Source organism: Symphalangus syndactylus, chromosome 5 (genome assembly GCF_028878055.3).
Source record: "Symphalangus syndactylus isolate Jambi chromosome 5, NHGRI_mSymSyn1-v2.1_pri, whole genome shotgun sequence".
Classification (NCBI taxonomy): Eukaryota; Metazoa; Chordata; class Mammalia; order Primates; family Hylobatidae; genus Symphalangus; species Symphalangus syndactylus.
Window position 1 is genome coordinate 6,215,331 of NC_072427.2, and position 22,167 is coordinate 6,237,497.

Here is a 22,167-nt window from a genome sequence, read left to right on the forward strand (position 1 = left end):
TAGCAGAGAGGGCACTTCAAGAACAGCATGAGCGTCGGGCTCTGAAAAGAATCTGTCCAGCTTGTCCAAAGTGAGTGGCTGGAGGACTTGTTTTAGGAAGAGGGAACGAGAGGAGGGGAGGGCTGGAGGCCCCTGCTATTGGGTTTGGTCTGCCAAGCAGCGGCCATCCTTCCTTGGATGATACAAAGCTTGGGAAGGCCACCCACTGGAATGTGTCCACCCCTTCTTGGCCAAGGCTATGGCCTGCCAGGGGCACACTGTGAGATGGTGAGACCAGACAGACCACCAAGGAGCTGTGGGCTGCAAAACATTAAGCCATAACTGCGTTCCAGTCCACCTTGAAGGACTATGAGGTCAGGGATCCTCCTGCCATAGCTCCTCTGTTGTCACAGCCACATGCTGTAGGACTCTTATTTGGAATCACTGGGGTCAGTCTGGTGGCCCAGCCCACCCTCACTCTGACTGGTCAGCCTGACTGCAGACCATGTGTCCATGTTGGTAGCACGTCATTTGTGGCACATGGGACATTCATAGTTCTGTACAGCTGTTCCAGTCCCCTTGAGAACTTTTAGAGAATGCTCACCTCTAATTTATAGGGGAGCAAGTGTAGTCCAGATAAGAATAGATGGGGGCAGCTGGGTGCGGTGGCTTATACCTGTAATCCCAGCACTTTGGAAGGCCGAGGCGGGTGGACCACCAGGTCAGGAGCTGAAGACCAGTCTGGCCAACATGGTGAAACCTCGTCTCTACTAAAGATACAAAAAATTAGCTGGGCATGGTGGTGGGCGCCTGTAATCCCAGCTACTTGGGAGGCTGAAGCAGGAGAATCACTTGAACCTGGGAGGCGGAGCTTGCAGCGAGGTGAGATCGCGCCAATGCACTCCAGCCTGGGTGAGCTTAGGCAGCTGATGAGTAGGCAGGTTAGGTTAGACGTGTTGGGGACCCTTTTAAGAGGGCAGCCTGCATTTGTACAACTCCTGTGATGAAGAAGCAGGTTTGGGATGTTACTACCTCTTTCTTTAGAAAAGAGTTATCAAACCCTTTTGATTGATTGATTTACAAAATTGCCCAGCTTTATAATGCAGCCTACTCAGTGGAGAACAGCTGAGTAGGAATTAGTCTTGTCAGAAATTTTATGGTGTAGAGACCCATTGGAAGGGACTGCATTATAATACATCGTTATATTGAGACAGGTCTGAGGAAGGTACGTAGTCCTAAGTGATTACTTAATATTGCTGAGGAATTGATCGTGTGCAGAATAAATATGTTTGGAGAATACAAAGCACATATATAGAACTTTATAAAAAGAAACAATTGAGTGGATGTTAAGGGGCACTTTGGCAGGAATGGAAGAAGGACAAAGACAGTTTCGTGAAGTTTAGAGGCACGGAAGTATTGGAGGGCAGAACTCAGAAAGTTCTAAGGCCTCTGACTGCCACCTCTGGAGCAACATTCCTGTGGCCTCATGGTGGCTTCTCTTTGTCCCCCTTTGTCTTCTCCAGCCGTCATACTCTTGTGTTCCTCCTGATTGCCCAGGGCTTCATCCAGCTGCAGCTCTCCAGGGCTGGGCTGACTCCTCTTAGGATGCCAGGCACTGACTGCTCCTGCACCAAGCTGCCCACCAGCGTCGTCTAGGACACATACTAGATTTTCCCACTTTGAACTTTTGTTTAGTTGACAACATTTAAAAACAAATCAAAAAGAAGTAAAAGATGGGACGATGAACTGAAGCAGTCTTCTTTGACTGACTGCATTCTTCGAGCTTATTTCCTGAACTCTGAAATACTGCAGCTGCCTGATCTTGGATGTGTGTGATGGGGAAGATGTTTTTTGCAGCCCGTACATCTGGGGGAACCATGCAGAGTCGTTGGTTAACTTTTCCCTGGACCTGCTTCTGTGCACAGGTCCCCAGATGCATAGTCACATGCTTGCTTCTTAGGAAATGAAACTGTATGGCCATTTGGAGCTGTGATCTTGAGCGAGTCACTTAACTCCTTTGAACCTTTCTGCCTGCAGCCATACAGGGGTAAATAACACGGGCCCTGCAAGGCTGTTGATAGAATGGAAGAAGATAAAGTCTGTGAAATCATTTAGTGAGAGCGTGGCACATTGAGGCATTAAAAACAGGCTGCTTCTCCTGCCCTGCAGGCTGTTCCCAGACTTTTCTAGTTATATATCAGCTGATCAGTCATCGCTGTTGCCTGAATGAGCAGATCATTATCACACACCTGCCATGTGCAGGATGCTCTGGTAGGCGCCCAGCAAGGCTCAGAGAGAAAGACAATGCAGGCCCTGTCTGGGAAGACAGTCCCAGCCTCCTGGAGGTAGGTGCGCTGGAGCCTGGAACTGGGCAGGGCGGGGCTTTGGGGAGGGAGGAGGGTAGGCTTCAGATTCCAGGAGGGAGGAGTGACTGAAAAGTCACCGAGGCCCCATTGTCCTGAGATAAGGGACCCATGAGTGGATTTGTGGGGTGGTGGTTTTAAGGGAGAGATGGGAATGGAGGAACTGAACTGGCAGGCATGTGGATTAGATGGGGCAGGTCTCTGGGTGCCAACCAAAGGCATTTGGACTGGATCCTAGAGCAGTGGTTCTCAGCCTTGAGCCAGCGTTGCAGTCCCCTGGAGGGCCCGTTAAACTGACTGCTGGGCCCCATCCAGGAGTTTTTGATATAGCAGGTCTGGGGTGGGCCTGAGAGCTTGCATTTCTCACAAGTTCCCCAGGGAATGCTGATGCTGACGTCCTGGGAGGGCACTCTGAGGGTCACTGGCTGAGAGGCAATGAAGGACGGGTAGTTGGGGAATCCTGGGGCTAGCCGTATGGGGAGGACTGGACGAGGGGAGCACTTAGAGCAGGGAGGTGACCAGGCTCAAGCCTCAGAAAGGAAGGAAGACCACACGAGAGGGACTCTGCAGGGCAGGCTGGCCGTCCTTTTTGGCTGGCTGGCACTGACTAGTGGTCTGAAAGGGCTGACACTGAAGTGAGGGACCCCCACATTACCAAGGAGAGGCCTGCTTTGGGAAGAAGACCAAGCATCTGTGCTCAGGCATTTCACATTTGAGGTGGCGGCGGGACCGGGGGAGGGGCCCTCCGGGTGGTGCCTCATAAGGGGTACAGGTTGGGAAGCCCCACATGGCCGTGTTGTGTGGAGGAGGCTCCTTCCATGGAAAGAGGTGCGTGCCCGCTGGAGAGTCAGAGGCAGGACGGGAGGATCTGCAGTTACAGGGGGGCTTTTTCTTCTTGGAAGCAGGTTGATCCCTACAGGAAGCAAACTCACCACCCCATTGGGCCTATCCTCTCAACCCATCTTGACCTAGAGAAGGAGACCTAAGACCCACTTGTGTTAACTGAGGAGCTGTAGACTCCTGAAGAAAGGGAATTCCATTGCGGTCTTTGTGGAATCCTGTGACTTTGTCCCCTCCCACAGAGGCATGCTGCTTTGAAGCATACAGGACAGACTTTCTCTGTTATCTTAACTGCATTTTCTAAGCTATGCCGAGAACACGTGCTAAAGTTAGGTGATAAAAACCTCTATGTCTTTCACACTTTCCACACTGCAGAGAGAGCTAGTCCTGCTTCAGGCAGGAGGTGATCTGGAGTGAACAATGCCTGATTTACAACTCTGTCTTAATAGAACCCTTCAAAGCAAGTACCCACAACAAAGAGAGTTGAAAGGTAACCACTCACAACTGCTGAAATATCAGGTTATTGCCCGATCCATTTTATTTGACCCACACTTACGGTATAGCATACCAAATCCTGCAAAACTTAAGATTTCTCTTTTAAGAGCACCATTTCATAGGGGGGCTTTATTATATCCCTTAAAACCAAGGGGCTTCAGGGCTGCCAGTTCCGTCTGCCATAGGCATTTGCTTCTACAAAGTTTGTCTCTTTGGAGGACGGTTGCAGGCCTCTTGTATCTAAGGCACAGGCTCATTGCTGGGGTTTCTTCATCACCATCAATGGGACAGAAAAGGCCTTGGACAAACATTTCCCTGAGTCTCCCTTCTCCGCATAGATGGTGACTGCAGGAGTCACACAGATCCAAGAAGCCCTGCTCAGCTCCTGGGGCCACGCACAGTGGTGGGCTAGAGGCAAGGGCAGTGGGCAGAGCTCCACAGAGGAAGGCCTGGATTCCAAATCCGAGGACCTCTCCACATGGGATCAAGGCAGTAGGTGTCCAGGGTCTCCAGCACCCAGTTAAAAGCTAGGCGGCGCTTCTCAACCCTGGCTACACATTGAATTTTCCTGGTCACCTTTGAAAAAATATCAGTGCCTGGGCTCCACCCCAGAGATTCTGATTCACTTGGCCTGGAGTAGGGGCTGAGGCATCAGGAGTTTTCAAAGCTCCCCACATCATATCAATATGTAGCCGGGGGTGAGAAGCCCTGAGCAAGGGGGCTGCAGGCAGTCCATGCAGGTAACTGCGTTTTCAGTCGCAGTTTTTCTTTTTGAGTAACTGTTATGTGGCAGACGTTGGCAAAGAGAGGAGGAATAATTCTGATCTTACCTCAATGGAACAAACCGTTAGGTCGTGAAAATGTCCTATAACATGGGGTAGTGGGCTGGAATGTAAGAGTGCAGGGGGCCGCAGGGAAGGGGGGTTTATTTAGGGAAGCGAGGTCAGGGAGAGAGAAGGAAGGCTGGTGGGTATTTTGGGGTGAGACTGTGTAATGCACAGGTGGTGCTTCTCCCCAGGACGTCTGACCACTGGTGGCGTGCTGACAATGGCAGTGTTACAGATGCTCGAAGGAGCCTAGGTACAGTGAGACAGGCAGGAGGAGGCAGGGCCCTTCCTCATGCAGGTTCCCAGGGTGAGGGCCCTGTACAACCCCTCCTTCCTGGCCACATCCCTGTTCGAGGTCGGGGCCCAAGAGGGCAAGTGGCTGCCAGGGCGAGTACCCACTAGTCCATTCATCCATCTTTCCCAGCATTGCTGTTTTCTTAAGTTTATAGAAACCAGCACATGGGGCCCCTGAGAATTGTAAATAAAAACCTTCCCTACGGTGCTAAGTGATGCTTTGCATGTATATAGGAGTGTGTTTGTGTAGGATTTCTCACCAAGGTGAGATCTCCCTGTCTTTAAAAATTTGTATCACCTTAGAACTAACAGCTAACTGCTTTTTATGCCAGGGTTTGTGAATGCAAACTCTAGACTGAACGAATAATAACTAGCTTTGAAAGTGCTAGATCCTGGGGGGGCTTTGACCCACAACGGGCTGTTTCCAAATGAGTCCAGCCCCTCATTAGAGTGAAGCGTATCCTCTAGGGAGCAGGTGGGGGCGTCCTCCCACGTGGGGCTCCATCCCACGCGCTGCGCCGTACCCTGCCCACTCTATCTTGACTGCGGAAGTTTTCAGGTGTTCTGCACCGAGGCTGCGTCGTGCACAGCTGTGTTGGAGCTCTGTGATCCATGTTGGAGATCCCACTGTGGCCACCCTCTTCCATTTCTTCAGTTTCCCCAAGTTTCCTAGTGAACAAACTCAAGTTTTCACTTTAAAGGAGACGGAGGAAAGCTGTGCTCTCCTGCAGGTCATGCAGTGCCACTTTGAGACAGTTTTATTTGGGCAGTAAAATCTTTGAGTTGTTCTTGGCAAAAGTTCTAATGAAATGGAAACCTTGAAATATGCTTAGAGCGGTAAGTATGGCCTCACCCTGTATCTTGGGGACGCAAGGTTGTAGGCGATCTTATCAGTTGATCTGATTTACTTTCCAGGAATCTTGGTACCGATGCGTCCTTTCAGAACGTAGAGGGGGGTCTATTTCATTTGGCTTAAGTGAGTTTTATACTTGAGACTGGAGTTAGCTCTGCGTGTGGTGGGGAGTGCTGCTTCTCCAAGTGTGGTCCCTGTATTACATGGAAACTTCTTAGAAATGCACATTCTTGGGCTCCAGCAGGACCTCCAGGTGATTTGGGTGCACACTAGGCTTTGAGAACCAATGGTGTAGTGTGTCATGGCTTTTGAAAAGTGAGGGTGGAAGAGGGAGACAAGAAAGGGTGTCATGGCCCCCTGAGACTCATCCGCCAGATCTCCTGAATCTATGATCAAAGGCAGTTCGGGATTGTTCCCAGGAGAAGGGGATGTTGACTGCATGGATCAGTGTACAAACCAGGTCCTCCCCTGGCCCTGCCTGGGTTCGATTTCCTTGAGAGATTTACCATTTTGACTCCACATAAGAAGGGAAACTAGCAGCAGGTGCTTGCTGAAGGAGGGCAAATTGTTTTCATGCTGTCAAAACAGTACTAATGTTACTCTTAATATACCCAGGGATAAGATACATTTTTCCATTAGGGATATAAATGTCATTCCCAACAATTTCAGTGTTGCCTCCCAGGTGGACTTTTGGGGGGATGATTTTTAAAGTAACTTAAAAAATAATTTTAAAATTAAAAATTAGATAATGAAGTAGTTCATCTTCTCTGAAAGCCAACATGGAAAATGGATGCTGTTGTATCTGTCTCTGTACCCCCACCCCCAACGCAGCTGCTCTGTGGTATGTTTGTAAGTCACACAGAAGCTCTCTCTTGGGCTCAGGTAAATCTGACCCATTTGCAAAGAAAAGAGCCCAGACATGGAAAACCAAATCACAGCAAGGTGGCCTTGCCTGCGCCTCCGGGGGGCCATGGTGTGTGTGAGTGAGGATGACCGACGTCGCATTTCCTTCTCCTTTCTGGACAGGTTGGCCTCATTCAGCTTGGGCAGGAGCAGGTGCTCATCCAGCCCCTCAACAACTCCCAGGGCCCATTCAGTGGACGAGAGCATCTGATCAGGCGCAAATGGTCCTTGACCCCCAGACCTTCTGCCGAGGCCCAGAGACCCGGGCAGCTCTGCAAGGTTCTAACAGGTGAGTCGGGGCAGCAGCATGACTGGCTTAGAGCACACGCACAGCCCGCATCCTTTATGTGTCTCCAAGTGCACTGAAGCCACGTGAGTGAGAACTTACCTTCCCCTATATTTCAAAAGCTGTTTTATTGCCCTGAGACCACTTCCTTTTCCTATGTGTCTTATGTCGGCAGTCCTTTGAAAAAGTCATCGTTTTGTTTCTGCAAGGAACCCAGGCTCTCTTTCATGCAGTCTCTCAATGTTATATATCAAGAGCAAGCTGAGGTCCAAAAAGCCTTGTAGCCGAGCTTGGATAAGAATTCCCTCCCCCTGGTGCCCTGGCCAGGAGCTCACTCTTAATAATACAGCGCTCCCAAGTTCTGGCTGCACTAACTAAAGCCACCTGGGGCGCCTCCGAAGCTGTGATTTGATTCTTGATTCTTGCAGTGTGGCTCCCGGGCCAGCAACATCGGCATCACCTGGGAACTTGTTAGAAATGCACATTTTCAGGCCAGACCTGTGAATCAGAAGCCCTGGGGGAGGGTCCAGTCATCTGTAGTTTCACGGGTCCTCCAGGGGATTTAGATGCATGCTAAAGTGTGAGAACCACTGCTTTAAAACATGCCATGCACTGGCCTGTCCCCCAGCATCCTGATCTTTTTTAGTCTGGGGTATGATTTGGGTGCCAGTGTTTTTAAAAGTGATTTTAAGATGCAGTGTGGGGAAGAACCTGGGGCTCTCGTATTCTGGGTCTGTCTTTGAACAACCCTAATGTGGATGACCTGTCACCTGTTTAAGGACATTTCGTGGGGCTACAAATGTCCCCAGATGAAGTTGGAGCACAGGCGGCATTTCCTCCCAGGAGATGGTGGGACCCCACCGCTGACTTCTGGGGGTTGTGCTTCTGTAGTTTAAAGACTTATCTTTGTAGGAAAATGCAGTGTGTCTTGGTTTAGTATTCTGGTGACATTGGAAACAATGTCTTGGTTTAGTATCCTGTGGTGACATTCGGAATAAATTATGTGACTGCTTTAGAATTACCTTGTTATTTGTAAACAGGTTTTGCAGTTGAGCTCAGCTGCTGTGTGTGGACTTGATGGAAGTACACTGACTTTCTCCTTAGCCTGGTCTGGGTGGGCAAGGTGGGTATTAGAGGTGATTGTGCTGGATAGAGGGCATCTCTGAAACTTCAAGAGAGCTTTGAGTCTCAAATGGAGACATTAGAGTTTTTCTGTTCTTTCTGCATCCTTACAAAAGTAAGGAAGACCTCATAAAATTACTAGTACCTAAAAAATACCTTTTAATAGGAAACAGGGTCTTTGGTAAGTCTGACAGTTGGTTGTGAGTGGGCTTGATGTCAGTATGGCTTTTTTTTGGGGGGGACACGGTCTCACTCTGTCATCTAGGCTGGAGTGCAGTGGTGTGATCATGGCTTGCCACAGCCTTGACCTCCTGCACTCAGGTGATCCTCCCTCCTGAGTAGCTGGGACCACAGGTGTGCACCACCACACCTGGCTAATTTTTGTTTTGGTAGAGATGGGGTTTCGCTGTGTTGCCCAGGCTGGTCTTGAACCCCTGGGCTCAAGTGATCCTCTCGCCTTGGCCTGCCAAAGTCCTGGGATTATAGGCATGAGCCACTACGCCCTGCCCCCTGCAGTGTGCTGTTTTTAACCTGAGCCCCTGACCCTACCTAGTTCTGTCTTGACATACCGCACAGAGGCAGAGGGATTTCTCCACGGCAGTGGTTCTCAGCCCTGGCTGTACCTTGGCATCACCTGGGAAGCTTTAACAGCTACTCACTCCTGGGTCCCGCCCACAGAGAACCACTTTAATTAGACATCCTGGGGACATCTGGCAAAGTAAATGCTCCCAGGTGGTTCTGATGTTCAGCTGGTGTTGAAACCCATATCGCTAAGGACTGTTAAACCTGAGGAATAGCACCTGTGGGCCATCGGGAGTGGATTTTCCCATTTGAGCACCTTCAAGCAGGGCCATGCAATGAAACAAAGGACAGATGTGCCTCTTCTCACTGTTGCCACTGCTCATGCCACCGTTCACCAGCCGCTAGTCCATGGTCAGAACAGAGCGTGCTTGTACATGAGATAATGGGATGTTTGTCTAATGACCATCTTCCATCCTCTTTAGTGGTGCGATACTGAGGATCACTGACAACATGATAAATGGTGCTTGTGTTTGCATTTTTGTCCCTAAGAAGAGTTTTGAGGCATTCTTTTGATAGACTGTTTAGCCTTTAATGAGGAAATAAACAAAATCAGGGTGGGGTGGATGTGCTGGAAAAAGTTAAAACAAGAGCAGCCATGCAAGACTGTAGGGAGAAATTTCTGAACTTGCTTACAAATGCAGTCTCTCCTTCCCTGGTCTCAGACCTTGGATCAGCTTGCTTTTTGGAGCAGGAGTAATGTGCGTATTTAAGGCTGTGCCAGACTCAGGCTCTGCACTAGTGAGCAGCACAGACACAGAGGAGAGTTACGTATTTTGCTTCTGGTCTTTCTTGCACTGCGTGAAATATTCAGTAAATGTGGCTGTCCTGAGAATGACAATGGGCCTTTTAATAGGCTGAGCTAAGGGGCAGTCAGTTAGGCACTATCTAGTTTGGATTAGCTTTCAAACATCAGGAGTTTAGAAATCGGGAAAATTAATTTACTGGGACATCTGCAAAGTACATTCTTTAAGTTTTCTAGAAGTTTCCTAATCTTTCCTAGAAAGATTAATCAGATTAATCCAAGATTTCCCATGGGAATATGCTCTTGCTGGTTGAACACGGCAGCCATAGTTTCGTGCCCTGTTGTTGACCCTGTGTTATGATAGCCTTGGACATGGTCTGAGAGTAGCCTTGCCGGCTCTTGTCGGTGAGCAGGAGTCTAAGAAACTTCCTCCATGAAGCACTCGGTGTACTTGAAAGGTGAACCTAGGTGAGCCGCTGTGCTGAGTAGGGTTTTATGTCTGAGCAAGGTTGGTGGCTAGAAGGACGGACACAGCAAAGGCCACCTGGGAACTGTTTCTTTCCTTTGGATACTACTGAGGTTGCATTTCTAATGGTCTTTGGGGCTTCAGGCGAGGGGACAGGCTGATCCTGTTTCCTACATTGCTCCTTATTTTGGGGGCCTGATAAACGGATCCATAAAATAGCACTCTAGGTTGGAACTTGGCAAACTAAAATGGTACCTTGCATATTTTGAAATCTTCCTTGATTTTTAAAAAGTTATTTTGACTTCAAACCTTTTAATCTTCCTTCTGTGCTTGTTTTAATTTCTCCATTATGATTCAGTTTAGAATCTTCCTCCCAGCATTTTCATGCTCTTGAGTAACTACGAATCTTCCTCTCCTCCCCCATGGTGTATTTCACATGTGTATGGTAGAAGTAGATGGTGAAATAGAAGAGTAATTTTCCATTAGCATTTGCAGTATAGGAATCCAGCAACATGCTGAAGGGTGGTGAGCTCACTGGAACATGATTATGCCTCCAGCTGTGGTTTCTGCGAAGCATTGATGTCTACTTTATAGGTTCAGTTCTGTTATCATTGTTTTAAAAAATCATTGTGGTTATTTTCTAGTATTGTCTTGTTCATTTATAGCATTATAAAGGTAATGTCAATGAGTATTTGGTGGATACTATAACTCTTTAGAAACTGTATGCTAATTTATGCAAGAATTTGCATGTATAACATGTGTATATCCTCTGTGATGCACAATTGGTCAGGTCTTGTGCTTTGTACCAATTATGCCTAGTGTTCCATTATTAGAACGCTAAGCTTGTGGCAGTTATTTATACCCTACTGCTCAAGGTCATCGCCAAGGTCTGAGTTTTCACAAACAAAATGTGCAACCTCAGGTATAAATGGGTTAAGATTCATTTGGTTAGAAATGACAGAAATCAGACTGGCTTAAACACTAAAGACATCACTGACATGAGTTCATGGAGCTGATGAGTAAAGCAGGAGGTTGGACATCAGGTAACACTTACCCAAGCTTCACTTCTCTGTGGTCACTTATTTGTATGACACCCTCTGTCCTCACCTGGCTCCACTTAGGGTGACCAAGAGGCAGCTAGGATGAGGTCAAGTGTTCTGTTTAATTGGGATGAGGAGGTCAAACGTTCTGTTTAATTAGGATGAGGAGGTCAACCGTTCTGTTTAATTAGGATGAGGAGGTCAACCGTTCTGTTTAATTAGGATGAGGAGGTCAACCGTTCTGTTTATTTGGGATGAGGAGGTCAACCGTTCTGTTTATTTGGGATGAGGAGGTCAACCGTTCTGTTTAATTGGGATTTGAAGTGGGTTGGCTTGGATTGGGTTCGCCACTAGCTGCAAAGGTTTATGGCAGGCTTAGGTCTCTCCCCATAAAGAGCGTAGGTGCCAGTACTCATGTGACTATGCAGATACCACTCTGTTTCCATCCCTGTCCTGACTTTTGCCAGCCATCACACACTTGGTAAAAGTCTGGAGTAGATTTAGGACATCTCGAATCCAGGTGTAATCCATTATTCCAGCCCACACAGTTAACAATTGGCTGTTTTCTCCTCATTTCCACAGCTTAGATGCTAATTAGCTCCTCATTCCACCTGTGCCCCAGGGATAACTGTAGCTGTTGATCTTTGCCCAGCAAGGGCCAATCCTTCTGAAATTTGGTTCCTCTACACTTCTTTGAGACCTTAGCTCTCCCAGTGGATAAAATAAAATATGATTTTGCAGTGTATCCAGTGTTCTTTGCTGTAAAAGTGGTAGTTGGAGTCTTTCCTGTCCTTCTATATCTTAACTGGAAGCAGAACCTAAAAGGAATGGCATTAAATTGCTACTTTGAGTTTCTTCAAGTTAATATTTTAAATATTTATTTGCATATAAATGTTAACTCTATAAGTAGACATCAATAGTTTACTATTAGCATACACAGTTTCTAAAGAATTATAGTATCCACCAAATACTCATTGACATTACCTTTATAATGCTGTAAATGAACAAGACAATACTAGAAAATAACCACAATGATTTTTTAAAACAATGATAACGGAACTTAACCTATTCTACAAAGAGAAAAAGAACCATGGTAGAGGCCCAGTTCTGTTTCCCTTTGGTGTAACCCCAGAAGAAGAGTCCCTTAATGTCTCTGTGCTTCTGTGTTTGGAGCAAAGAGGCTGCTCCAAAGCTGCCCAGACCCAGGGGCTTAACCGAAATTTATTGTTTTGTTGGTATTTATTATTCTAGTTCTGGAGGCCAAAAGTGTGAGATCAAGGTGTTGACAGGGTTGGTTCCTTCTGAGGCTGTGAGGAAAGGGTCTGTTCCAGGCTTCTCTCCTTGGCTTGCAGATGGCTGTTGTGTTAGTCGATTTGTGTTGCCCTGAAGGAATACCTGAGGCTGGGTAATTTATACAGAAAAGAGGTTTATTTTGGCTCAGAGTGCTATAGGGTGTACACAAAGCACAGTATCAGTATCTGCTTCTGGTGGAAGATGAAGGGGAGCCAGCGTGTCACATGGGGAGAGAAGGGAATGAGAGAGCGAAGAGGTGAGGGTCTTTTGAAACAGCCAACTCTTGCATGAACTAATGGAGTGAGGACTCACACATCACCATGGGGATGGCACTAAGCCATTCATGAGGAATCCGCCACCTCCCACTAGGCTCCACCTCCAGCATTGGGCAGTACGTTTCATTATGAGATCTGGAGGGGACACACATCCAAACCGTACTGGCCGTCTTCTCCCTGTGTCTTCACATGGTCTTATCTCTCTGCCTATCTCTGTCCAAATTTCCTCTTAGGAGGATCCTAGTCATTGGATTAGGGCCCACTGTTGTGACTTTATTTTAACTTAGTTACCTCTGTAAAAACCCTATCTGCAAATGCAACCACATTCTAAGGTCCTGGGGGTTAGGACTTGAACATAGGAATCTGGCAGGGTTCTGGAGTAGTGGGCGGGGGCGTGGTGCACAGTTCAGGCCACACAGCCTCTGTTTTCTTACCTGCACCATGGGATGGCGATGTCTGTCGCAGGATAATTGCGGAGGAATGCTGAGAACCAGGGGTGCTGTAACTACCTCCAGCCACTCTGGGGGGCGTGTTCAAGAGAACTTTCATAAATGTCTAAAAGGTAAAAATCACATTTACAGGAAACTAGAAATAGGCCACACGAAGGGACCCTGTCTATAACAACAGACACCATCGTTGACTGGTCAGCTGTTCAGTTACACTCTTGATAAGCGTTTGAGGGGCTGTGTGAGCTCAGGCAAGTTAGAAGGGTGCCGCCCTCTCTGAGCTGCCGTTTCCTCCTAATGTCATCTACCTCTTAGGGCTTTTGTGAGTATTAAATGAGTTAATGCAGACTTACCACTTAGGGCCAATCCATGTCGGCTATTGCTGCAACTGCTGTGGTTATAATTCACCTGCTCATTTTTGACTATCAAGGAGACCACTTCAATGCCCTTGTTCTATATTAAGTCAGGGAGAGAGAGGCCCTGCAGAGCACTCAGCTGGGAGCTAAAGAATCTCATTAGTATTCTTGAATCTGCCATCCTTGCCTCTTGAGCAAATCCACAAGAAATCAAGGAATCTTAGTATTTGTAGACAGGAAGTTGCGCTTTCAGGTCATATGCTAAGTTTCCCTTCTCACTGACCCTCCGGACACTGGTCAGATTTGCATACTATGGCGAACATGACATAGTGTGGTCCTTGCCTCCAGAGAACTTAGGGTTTGGTGGGGGAGATAGGCAGTAAAGACATAAATGAATGTAGCAGGTTTAAGTTATTTTGAATTATGAAATAATTTACAACAGGCAAAACACAAAAAAGAAACCTGCATAGCCAGCATTCAAACTTACCCTATGTTAACATGTGGTCAGATTTGCTTCAGAGCTTTCTTCCTCTATTTCTTTATTTGAGATGGAGTCTTACTCTGTCGCCCTGGCTGGAGTGCAGTGGCGTGATCTCGGCTCACTGCAAAATCTGTCTCCCGGGTTCAAGTGATTCTCCTGCCTCAGCCTCTCAAGTAGCTGGGACCACAGGCACCCACCAGCACGTCCGACTGATTTCTGTATTTTTAGTAGAGACGGGGTTTTGCCGTGTTGGCCAGGGTGGTCTCGAACTCCTGACCTCAGGTGATCTGCCTGCCTCGGCCTCCCAAAGTGCTGGGATGCTTTCTTCTTTTTTTTTGAGATAAATGAACATTTATGGATATGACTGATGGCGTTCCCCCCTCCACCCACTATCATGGCTCTGGCTTATTCCCCGGAAGCAACCACCAGACTGACCTGACATAGGGGAACCCTTCCTTTCCATGTTTTTTATACTTTTATAGTGATTATGATATATAGTCATAAACTGCATACTGTATTGTTTTGTATGTTTTAAAATTTACATAAATGATTTTATGCTGTGCAGCTTGCATTTATCACTCACAATCATGTCTTCTAGATTTATCCATCTTAATAAATGCAAATCTAGTTCCTTTATCTTTATTGCAGAGTTTTGTCTGTTAACTTTTTCAAAGAACTGGTTTGGTTTTGTTTTTCTTTATTTTTGAATTTCTATTTGTATCCTTATTATTTTTTTCCTTTATTCCTTTTTTAAATATTCTCTAGGTTTAGTCCTGTTGCATTTTCCCCAACTTCTTGAGTAGAATACCTAGCTCAGTAAATTTTACTATCCTCATTTTTAATTTCTGTATTTAAGGTTTCCCTGTAAGCACACCTGTAGATGCATACAAATTTTCATATGTAATGTTTTTAGTACCCACTTCTAAATAGTCTGTAATTGCCACATACCTTTTCCCTAGAGAGGCAGTACAGTATAGTGGTAAGAATTTAGACACAGGTTTACTGGATTTGATTTCCTATCTCTACCACTAGCTTGAGTGACCTAGGATTATTTATTTCACCCCTTTAAAGTGTCTCAATTTCTTTATTGGTAAAAGGGTGATAATGATTGCATGTATTTTATAAAATTAAGATGATTAAGTTAATATATGTAAACACAGCATGTGTCAGAAAGTAAATATTATGCTATAAATTAATTGAATTTTTCTTTTTTCATATATTTTTGGTATCTTTACAACATGATTTATAATTCTTTTTTTTTTTTTTGAGACGGAGTCTCGCTGTCTCCCAGGCTGGAGTGCAGTGGCACAGTCTCAGCTCACTGCACGTTCCGCCTCTCGGGTTCACACCATTCTCCTGCCTCAGCCTCCCGAGTAGCTGGGACTACAGGCGCCTGCCACCGCGCCCGGCTAATTTTTTGTATTTTTAGTAGAGGTGGGGTTTCACCATGTTAGCCAGGATGGTCTCGATCTCCTGACCTCGTGATCTGCCCGTCTCGGCCTCCCAAAGTGCTGGGATTACAGGCGTGAGCCACCACACCCGGCCAATTTATAATTCTATGTATAACAATGGAGAATGTGGCGCATATGATATTTCCATTTTTTTAATAGTGTCAGCATTTCTGCTGCAATTTCCTGTCTTTTCATCCATCATGAGCACATTTTCCTTTAAGTCCTTGGGCCTTATGGTAGTAATTGCTTCAGAATTCTTGTCTGCTGTTCTAACATCTGGGTCATCTTTGGGTTTGGTCTACGTTGATTGTCTTTTCTCTTGAAAAGGGGTCACATTTTCCAAGTTATTCATGTGTCAAGTAATTTTCGATTGTGTTCCGGATATTGTAAATGTAACATGGAGATTCTGAATTCTATTACTCTGGAGAGTATTTTAGCTGGCAGTTAATTTTGTTGGACTCAGACTGCAGCATGTGTATCTTGGGTGGCAACTCAAATCTCAGATCTTTTATTCTTAACCAGACTCTTTTCCATGTAGTCATCATCCTGAGAGTTGGGTAGAATTTATAGACAGAATTTTGGGCTTCCCCTTTGTGGATCTCTCCTTTCCAGCATGCCTCCCCCATACTTTCCAGTCGCCTTGTTGCCCTGCACTCTGCCCTCCGGTTCTTCAGATCCCAGGGGCTGCAAGCTTTCTGTTGGAGCATTACCCCTTCTGCATGGCACTGACCAGGCCTTCCCTCAGTCTCCCGTGCTGTTCCTATCTTCCGAGTGTTGACTCCACCCACATCTTCCAACCTTCAGGTGTTTGGATTTTTGTATTTTTCGCAAGTTTATAGTTGCTATCTACAGGAGGATTAGGCTTATTAGAAGCTTTGAGCATGCTGAATTCCATACGTCATTGATTTACTGGTAGTGGTAGAGATTTGCATCGTGGCCTAGAACGTAGACGTTTTTGTTTTAATACGTGTTTTATGTATGAATGAAAAGAGTATATAATCTCAAATTACTGCAAACAGAGTATATATTTTCTAATTGTTGTGTTCTATATGCCCATTTACTGAAGTTACTGTGATGTCAGAATCATTTATAGTCTCATAATTTTGGACCTGCTTGATTTGTTTTAGAGATATATTAAAAATCTCATAACTTATTGTGGCTTGGCCAATTTTACCTTTTAATTCTGTTGATCTTTGCTTTATAAGTTGTGAGGCAGTATTGTTTGGTGTACACAGGTGTAGGAGCTATACGGCTGGTGAACCATTCCTTTTATCATCATGTAATGGGCCATTTTTATCCCTGGTAATACTTTTGTCCTTCCAGATGTTTTCAGTTAACGTTAGTATTGCCAGTCAGGTTTTATTTTGGTAAATGTTTGCATGATGTTTCTTTTCCCTTAGTTTTATTTTCAGTCATTCTCTGTCATGATGGTGTATGTATGTTTCTTAAAAGTAAGATATATTTAAATTTTTTAAAAAATGACAAATTTGGGAATATGTTTTTTCATTGGCAGGGTTAGTGTTTTCATGTTTCTAGTATTATTGCTAGAATTCATTTTATTTCTAACACCTTATATTTTATCTGTTTACTATAACATGCTTTTTCTTTGCTTCTGTTTCTTTTTGTGGTTTGTTTCTTTCTATTGGCTTGACCAACTTTTAAGAAAATGTTCCCCTTCTCTCTTCCACTGGTGTGGAAATTTGATAATCTATTAAAATGTTGTTGTTGTTGCCTTAAAAAAATCTATATGGGCCGGGCGCGGTGGCTCACACTTGTAATCCCAGCACTTTGGGAGGCCGAGGCGGGCGGATCACGAGGTCAGGAGATCGAGACCACGGTGAAACCCCGTCTCTACTAAAAATACAAAAAATTAGCCGGGCGTGGTGGCGGGCGCCTGTAGTCCCAGCTACTTGGAGAGGCTGAGGCAGGAGAATGGCGTGAACCCGGGAGGCGGAGCTTGCAGTGAGCTGAGATCCCGCCACTGCACTCCAGCCTGGGTGACAGAGCGAGACTCCGTCTCAAAAAAAAAAAAAAAAAATCTAAAGGAAGTCTGAGGCATCAGATTTCTTTCATTTGTAATACAAGAGCCTTCAAATGCTTTAACTTTGATTTTACACATTATTTTTATCTGTTAATTTAACCACATTTTGTCTCTGTCTCTTCCCAATGAATGGTAATCATGTTTTGCAGGTAGAATTATTTAGATTTACTGATATCTTTGTCAGCTTGCTCAGTATCGCTTCTTGGAACCCACTTCCCTGGGCTTAATGTCCTTGAAGAACATTTTTAAATGAGGGTTTGAAAATGGCTAAATTATTATTTTTGCTTTATCCAAACTGTCTTTATTTTACCCCTACTCTTTTTTTTTTTTCCTTTGAGACGGAGTCTTGCTCTGTCTCCCGTGCTGGAGTGCAGTGGCGTGATCTTGGTTCACTGCAAACTCCGCCTCCCGGGCTCAAGGGATCCTCCTACCTCAACCTCTCGAATAGCTGGGACTACAGGCATGCACCACCACACCCGGCTAATTTTTAGTATATTTTTAGAGACAGGGTTTCACCACGTAGCCCAGGCCGGTTGCTATCTCCTGGACCCAAGCAATTGGCCTGCCTTGGCCTCCCAAAATGCTGGGACTACAGGTGTGGGCCATGGTGCTCAGCCTTCACATTTACTCTTAGTGACGATTTAGCCAAATGTGGAATTCTAGGTTGAGTCTTAACACTTTAAAGATATTACTGTACTGTGTTCAGGCTTCTATTTTGTTACAAAAGGCCCCTCTGATTTTAGATTCTGTGTAATGCTCTGCCTTCTTTCTCTGCAGGACTGCTGTTGGGTTCTGCAGCATTCCCTGTGGACTTACCATGTTTATTCTGTTTGGGACTCGTCATGATTTTCCCAGCCTCCCTCTCGTGGAGATGTGCCTCTTCCCATTACCTACTTCTTTTCCTGGAATTCCTAGTTGATATATGTGGACCTTACTATTTTTTCCTCCATGTTTTGTGTCGTCTTTTTGCGTTTTTGGTCTCCATCTCTCTATGTTCTCTATTTTAGAGGATTTCATGTCATTGGTTTCTCAGTTCACCAGATTTTTCTTAAACTAGGTCTGATCTCCATGTAATCTTCTACTGAGTTTTTAATTTTCGAAATTATATTCAATACTTTTAGAAGTTATATCTGATTCTTTTCCACTGCTGTCTTTTTTATAGTGTCCTATTCTTTTATGATGCCGTTACCTTTCCTTTATCACTTTAGATCTTTTACTTATTTATTTTTTTGAGACAGAGTTTCGCTCTTGCTGCCCAGGCTGGAGTGCAATGGCAGGATCTCAGCTCACCACAACCTCTGCTTCTTGGGTTCAAGCAATTCTCCTGCCTCAGCCTCCTGAGTGGCTGGGATTATAGGCGTGAGCCACCATGCCTGGCCTAGATCTTTTTAGTGTAATTATTTGCAGTCTTTTTTGAGTGATTCCACCTTCTGAATTTCTTTTCTTTTTTCTCGAGATGGAGTCTCACTCTGTCGCCCAGGCTGGAGTGTAGTGGTACGGTCTTGGCTCACTGTAACCTCCACCTCCTGGGTTCAAGCGATTCTCCTGCCTCAGCCTCCAAGTAGCCGGGACTTCAGGTGCGTGCCACCATGCCCAGCTAATTTTTTTGTATTTTTAGTAGAGACAGGGTTTCGCCACGTTGGCCAGGCTGTTCTCAAACTCCTGACCTTGAGATCTGCCTGCCTCGGCCTCCCTAAGTGCTGGGATTACAGGCATGAGCCACTGCCTGACCAGCTTCTGAATTTCTTGAGGAGTGTCAGCTCACGCCCCCTTTCACATGTGGATTGTAATTTTATACTGTGAGCTCAAATTCTGCTGCTGTGTTCTCCCTCCTGCCATGCTTCCCTGGGACTTTCTAATGGCAGGACATTCAAGATAGGCCCCCAGCCCCACTGGTTTTTGAGTCACTGCTGAAAAGCACATGTCCCATTCACAGGACACTGTCCTTTGCTCTGCTCTTGGCTGCTTCAGCCTTGGTCCCTCGTCTCACCGCCACCCCCTGCCCCCAGTGCTATTCTACCCTCTTTGGGAGTCCCCTGTGCCCTGGATTATGGAAAAGTCTTCGCTGAGTCATTTCACATGTGCTTCTGCCAGATGCCCCAGGGCTCTTCCACAAGTGCATATATCATCTCTCCTTCAGTGCTTCTCCTTAGGCCATCGGCAGCACAGGATGATCTACTTGTGTGTGTAGCACAGGCTTGGGGATTTGTACTGGCGACCCTGTCCATGTCCCGCTGGTATCCTGAACTCTGAATGCAGACAGACTTCCCTGCACCCCCTGTGCCATGGGTGGGGTTGCCCAGCCACTCTGGGGTCCTGGCCAGATCCCGCATCTCCGTGTTTTAGGTTAACATTGGCCCTTCACCCAGTAGGCCAACATTTGGGCCCCAAAACTGCTGGATTGTTGAAGCCTCAGATCACTCACTCACTTCCAGGCGTGAGATTTCTTCACCTTTCTGGAACAGGAGATTTTCCTGTTTTCTTTGTTTTACATTTGCCTAAGGAATGGTCTTAGTCTGTTTGGGCTGCTATAACAAAAACTGTCAACTAGATAGTTCACAAACAACAGAAATTTATTTCTTACAGTTCTGCAGTCTGGGAAGCCCAAGATCAAGGTACTAGCAACCTCAGTGTCTGGTGAGGGGCCTGCTCTCTGCTTCATAGATGGTGCCTTACTCTCTGTGTCCTCATCTGGGGGAAGGGGCTAGCTGGCTCTCTGGAGACTTTCTTACAAGGACACCAATACCATTCATGAGGGCCCCACCCTCATGACCTAATCACCTCCCAAAGGCTTCACCTTCCAACACCGTCACATTGTAGATTAGGTCTCAATGTCTGAATCTGAGGGGGACATAAACACTCAGACCATAGCTGGTATTAAAAAGCTATAAGGGGGTTGTTAGATTTTGTGTAGTGTATCTAGGTCCTTCTCGTTGTCTGACCCTGTTTCATGAATTATTCATGAATGATTTACCCGTCATGAAACAGTGTGACTGTTTCATTCCTCGGACTTAGGCGTGTCAGAAATGTCATAGTCTCATCATCTGAAAGTCGGATCATGCACTGTGACCCGTCACCTCAGTCATTGATGGAGGCCTTCCCTTCCAAGTCCTGCAAATGTCCCTGGGGCTTTGTAATGGCAGGACTTTCAAGACAGGCCCTCAGTCCCTCTGGCATTCGGGTCGCTACTGAAAAGCGCATGTCCCATTCACAGGGCGCTGTCCTCTGCTCTGCTCTTGGCCGCTTCAGCCTTGGCCCCTCAACTCACAGCTGCCCCCTACCCCTGGTGTTACTCTTTTGGGAGCTCAGGTTTAAGAAACTAAACCAGGAATGGTGGCTGTGCCCAGCTTTATGCCCAGTGAGGCACCCATGGCAGAGGAACAGAAAGGCTACCTTGTCACCATAACGAGAAGAAAACCACATGCATACCTCGTAGGTCAGCAGACCAAGCACTCACTATTTCTTCTGCTGACCTCAAGTCCAAGCATTGTCTCTTTTCTCAGTGTTGTCCCCCAAGAAATGCTCAGAGTTTGTTCCCTGGGGCCACACACCTTGCATGGTGTTTCTTGGGTGCCCTGCAAGAGCACAGCCCTGTGGCATTTCTGATATGTCCCCACTGGCTCATCTGGAGGGATCTGGAGCTGATGTGAGGGGTCAGCTGAGCGAGGGTGCATCCTGGAAGAACACAGGGTCAAGCAGACCCTCTGCTCTTTTGAGGCTGGGAACCCGGGTCCTCATTTCCTGTCTCCCTGGTGCTCATGGGGCAGGGGCACTGTGGAAATCACCAGATAATTGTTTCTGGGACTTCAGTGCTTTCCAGAGAAGCCCACGGGGCCCCTTTTACACCCTGAGTGTTCACTCGTCATCATTTCTGTGTTTGCCGTTGTCTTCCAAGCTTATGCCTCACAAGCTTTGAGGAGAAGCTCAGACCCTGCCATTTGGTTGATATGAACTGTGCCTTCATCCAAGTACCTCCATCCCATTTTTATGTGTTTTTTAGACAAATGACTGAGGAAATCTTAGGATTTTCTTTTGAGGTGTCGGGTGAGTGGATACTCACCCTTTAGGAAGGGGTGGTGTGCTGATAATTCGTAGTTACCCTTTGGGAAGAATTAAACTAAAACCCAATCATATCACTCTATAAAACTATGATGATGGCTGTTGTTATTCCCCAGAGGCTGTATGACTGTGTGGAGTCTGTCAGATGCTGTAAAAGGGACATTTCCTGCTGCCCACCTGTGTGACTGGGAATGGACACAGCCGTGGATGGGCCTAGCGGCCTTGGGCAGGGCCTGCCCCTACTTCCCAGCACATAGAGGCACTGAGACAAGTCAGCCTGTTTCTCCTATTCCTACCTTTGCTCATCTCTGAAAGAGAGGGACTGCGTGTCTTGATATTTTTGCTTCTCCATGTTGCAAGTTAAATTGAGTTAAATGAAGTCATGTAAATGCAGTTTCATGAAGTAGAAAGTATTATTAAAACGTAAGGTGTCATCTCTCTATGGAAAACTTCCATAGAGTGGGTTTTCCAAAAGCCAAGCCTGAGATGAGGACTTGGGTGCAGGTGGTTAGTGTCAGGAGGGAGGGGGTTCCAGGAAGCAGGAGAGAGAGACAGGGCAGAGGAAAATCCCCTGGCATCCAGTGGAAAATCCACCGGAAGGTGAGTGAGTGTGTGTCAAGCTGCAGGCAACGGGCTTGATTCTGAAGGAAACACTGGAGTGTGCACAGAAGGCTCCCCAGACCTGACCCACGGATGGCAAGAATGGAAGTGTGATCCGGGGGTTCTCGGCTCCCAAATTTCTGAGATGCTCCTGTGCAGGCCAAGGGAGTGGGCTTCTAGGCCAGAAAACCTGCTAAAAAAGCAAAGGCCAGCATCACATGCTTGAGGAGGGGCTGGGCCAGCTGCACTGCCACCACAGCTATGGCAGAAGTTGGGGTGGCATGGGTACCTCAGGAGGGCATCCTAGGGAGGCAGCCAGTGGCAGATTCCACCAGTGCACAGTGCTGGGGCCCTAACCCTCTCAAAATGCTAG

The 22,167-nt window shown here is 46.4% G+C and overlaps 1 protein-coding gene across 1 annotated transcript in view; it reads left to right on the forward strand.

Annotated features, from left to right (window-relative positions):
* Positions 1-22,167, forward strand: part of ADAMTS17 (ADAM metallopeptidase with thrombospondin type 1 motif 17) — a 363,306-nt gene that overhangs the window by 4,000 nt on the left and 337,139 nt on the right. The window contains exon 3 of the mRNA XM_055277066.2: positions 6,678-6,843. Within this exon, the coding sequence (XP_055133041.2) occupies positions 6,678-6,843 (166 nt within the window). The remainder of the gene's footprint in view (positions 1-6,677; positions 6,844-22,167) is intronic.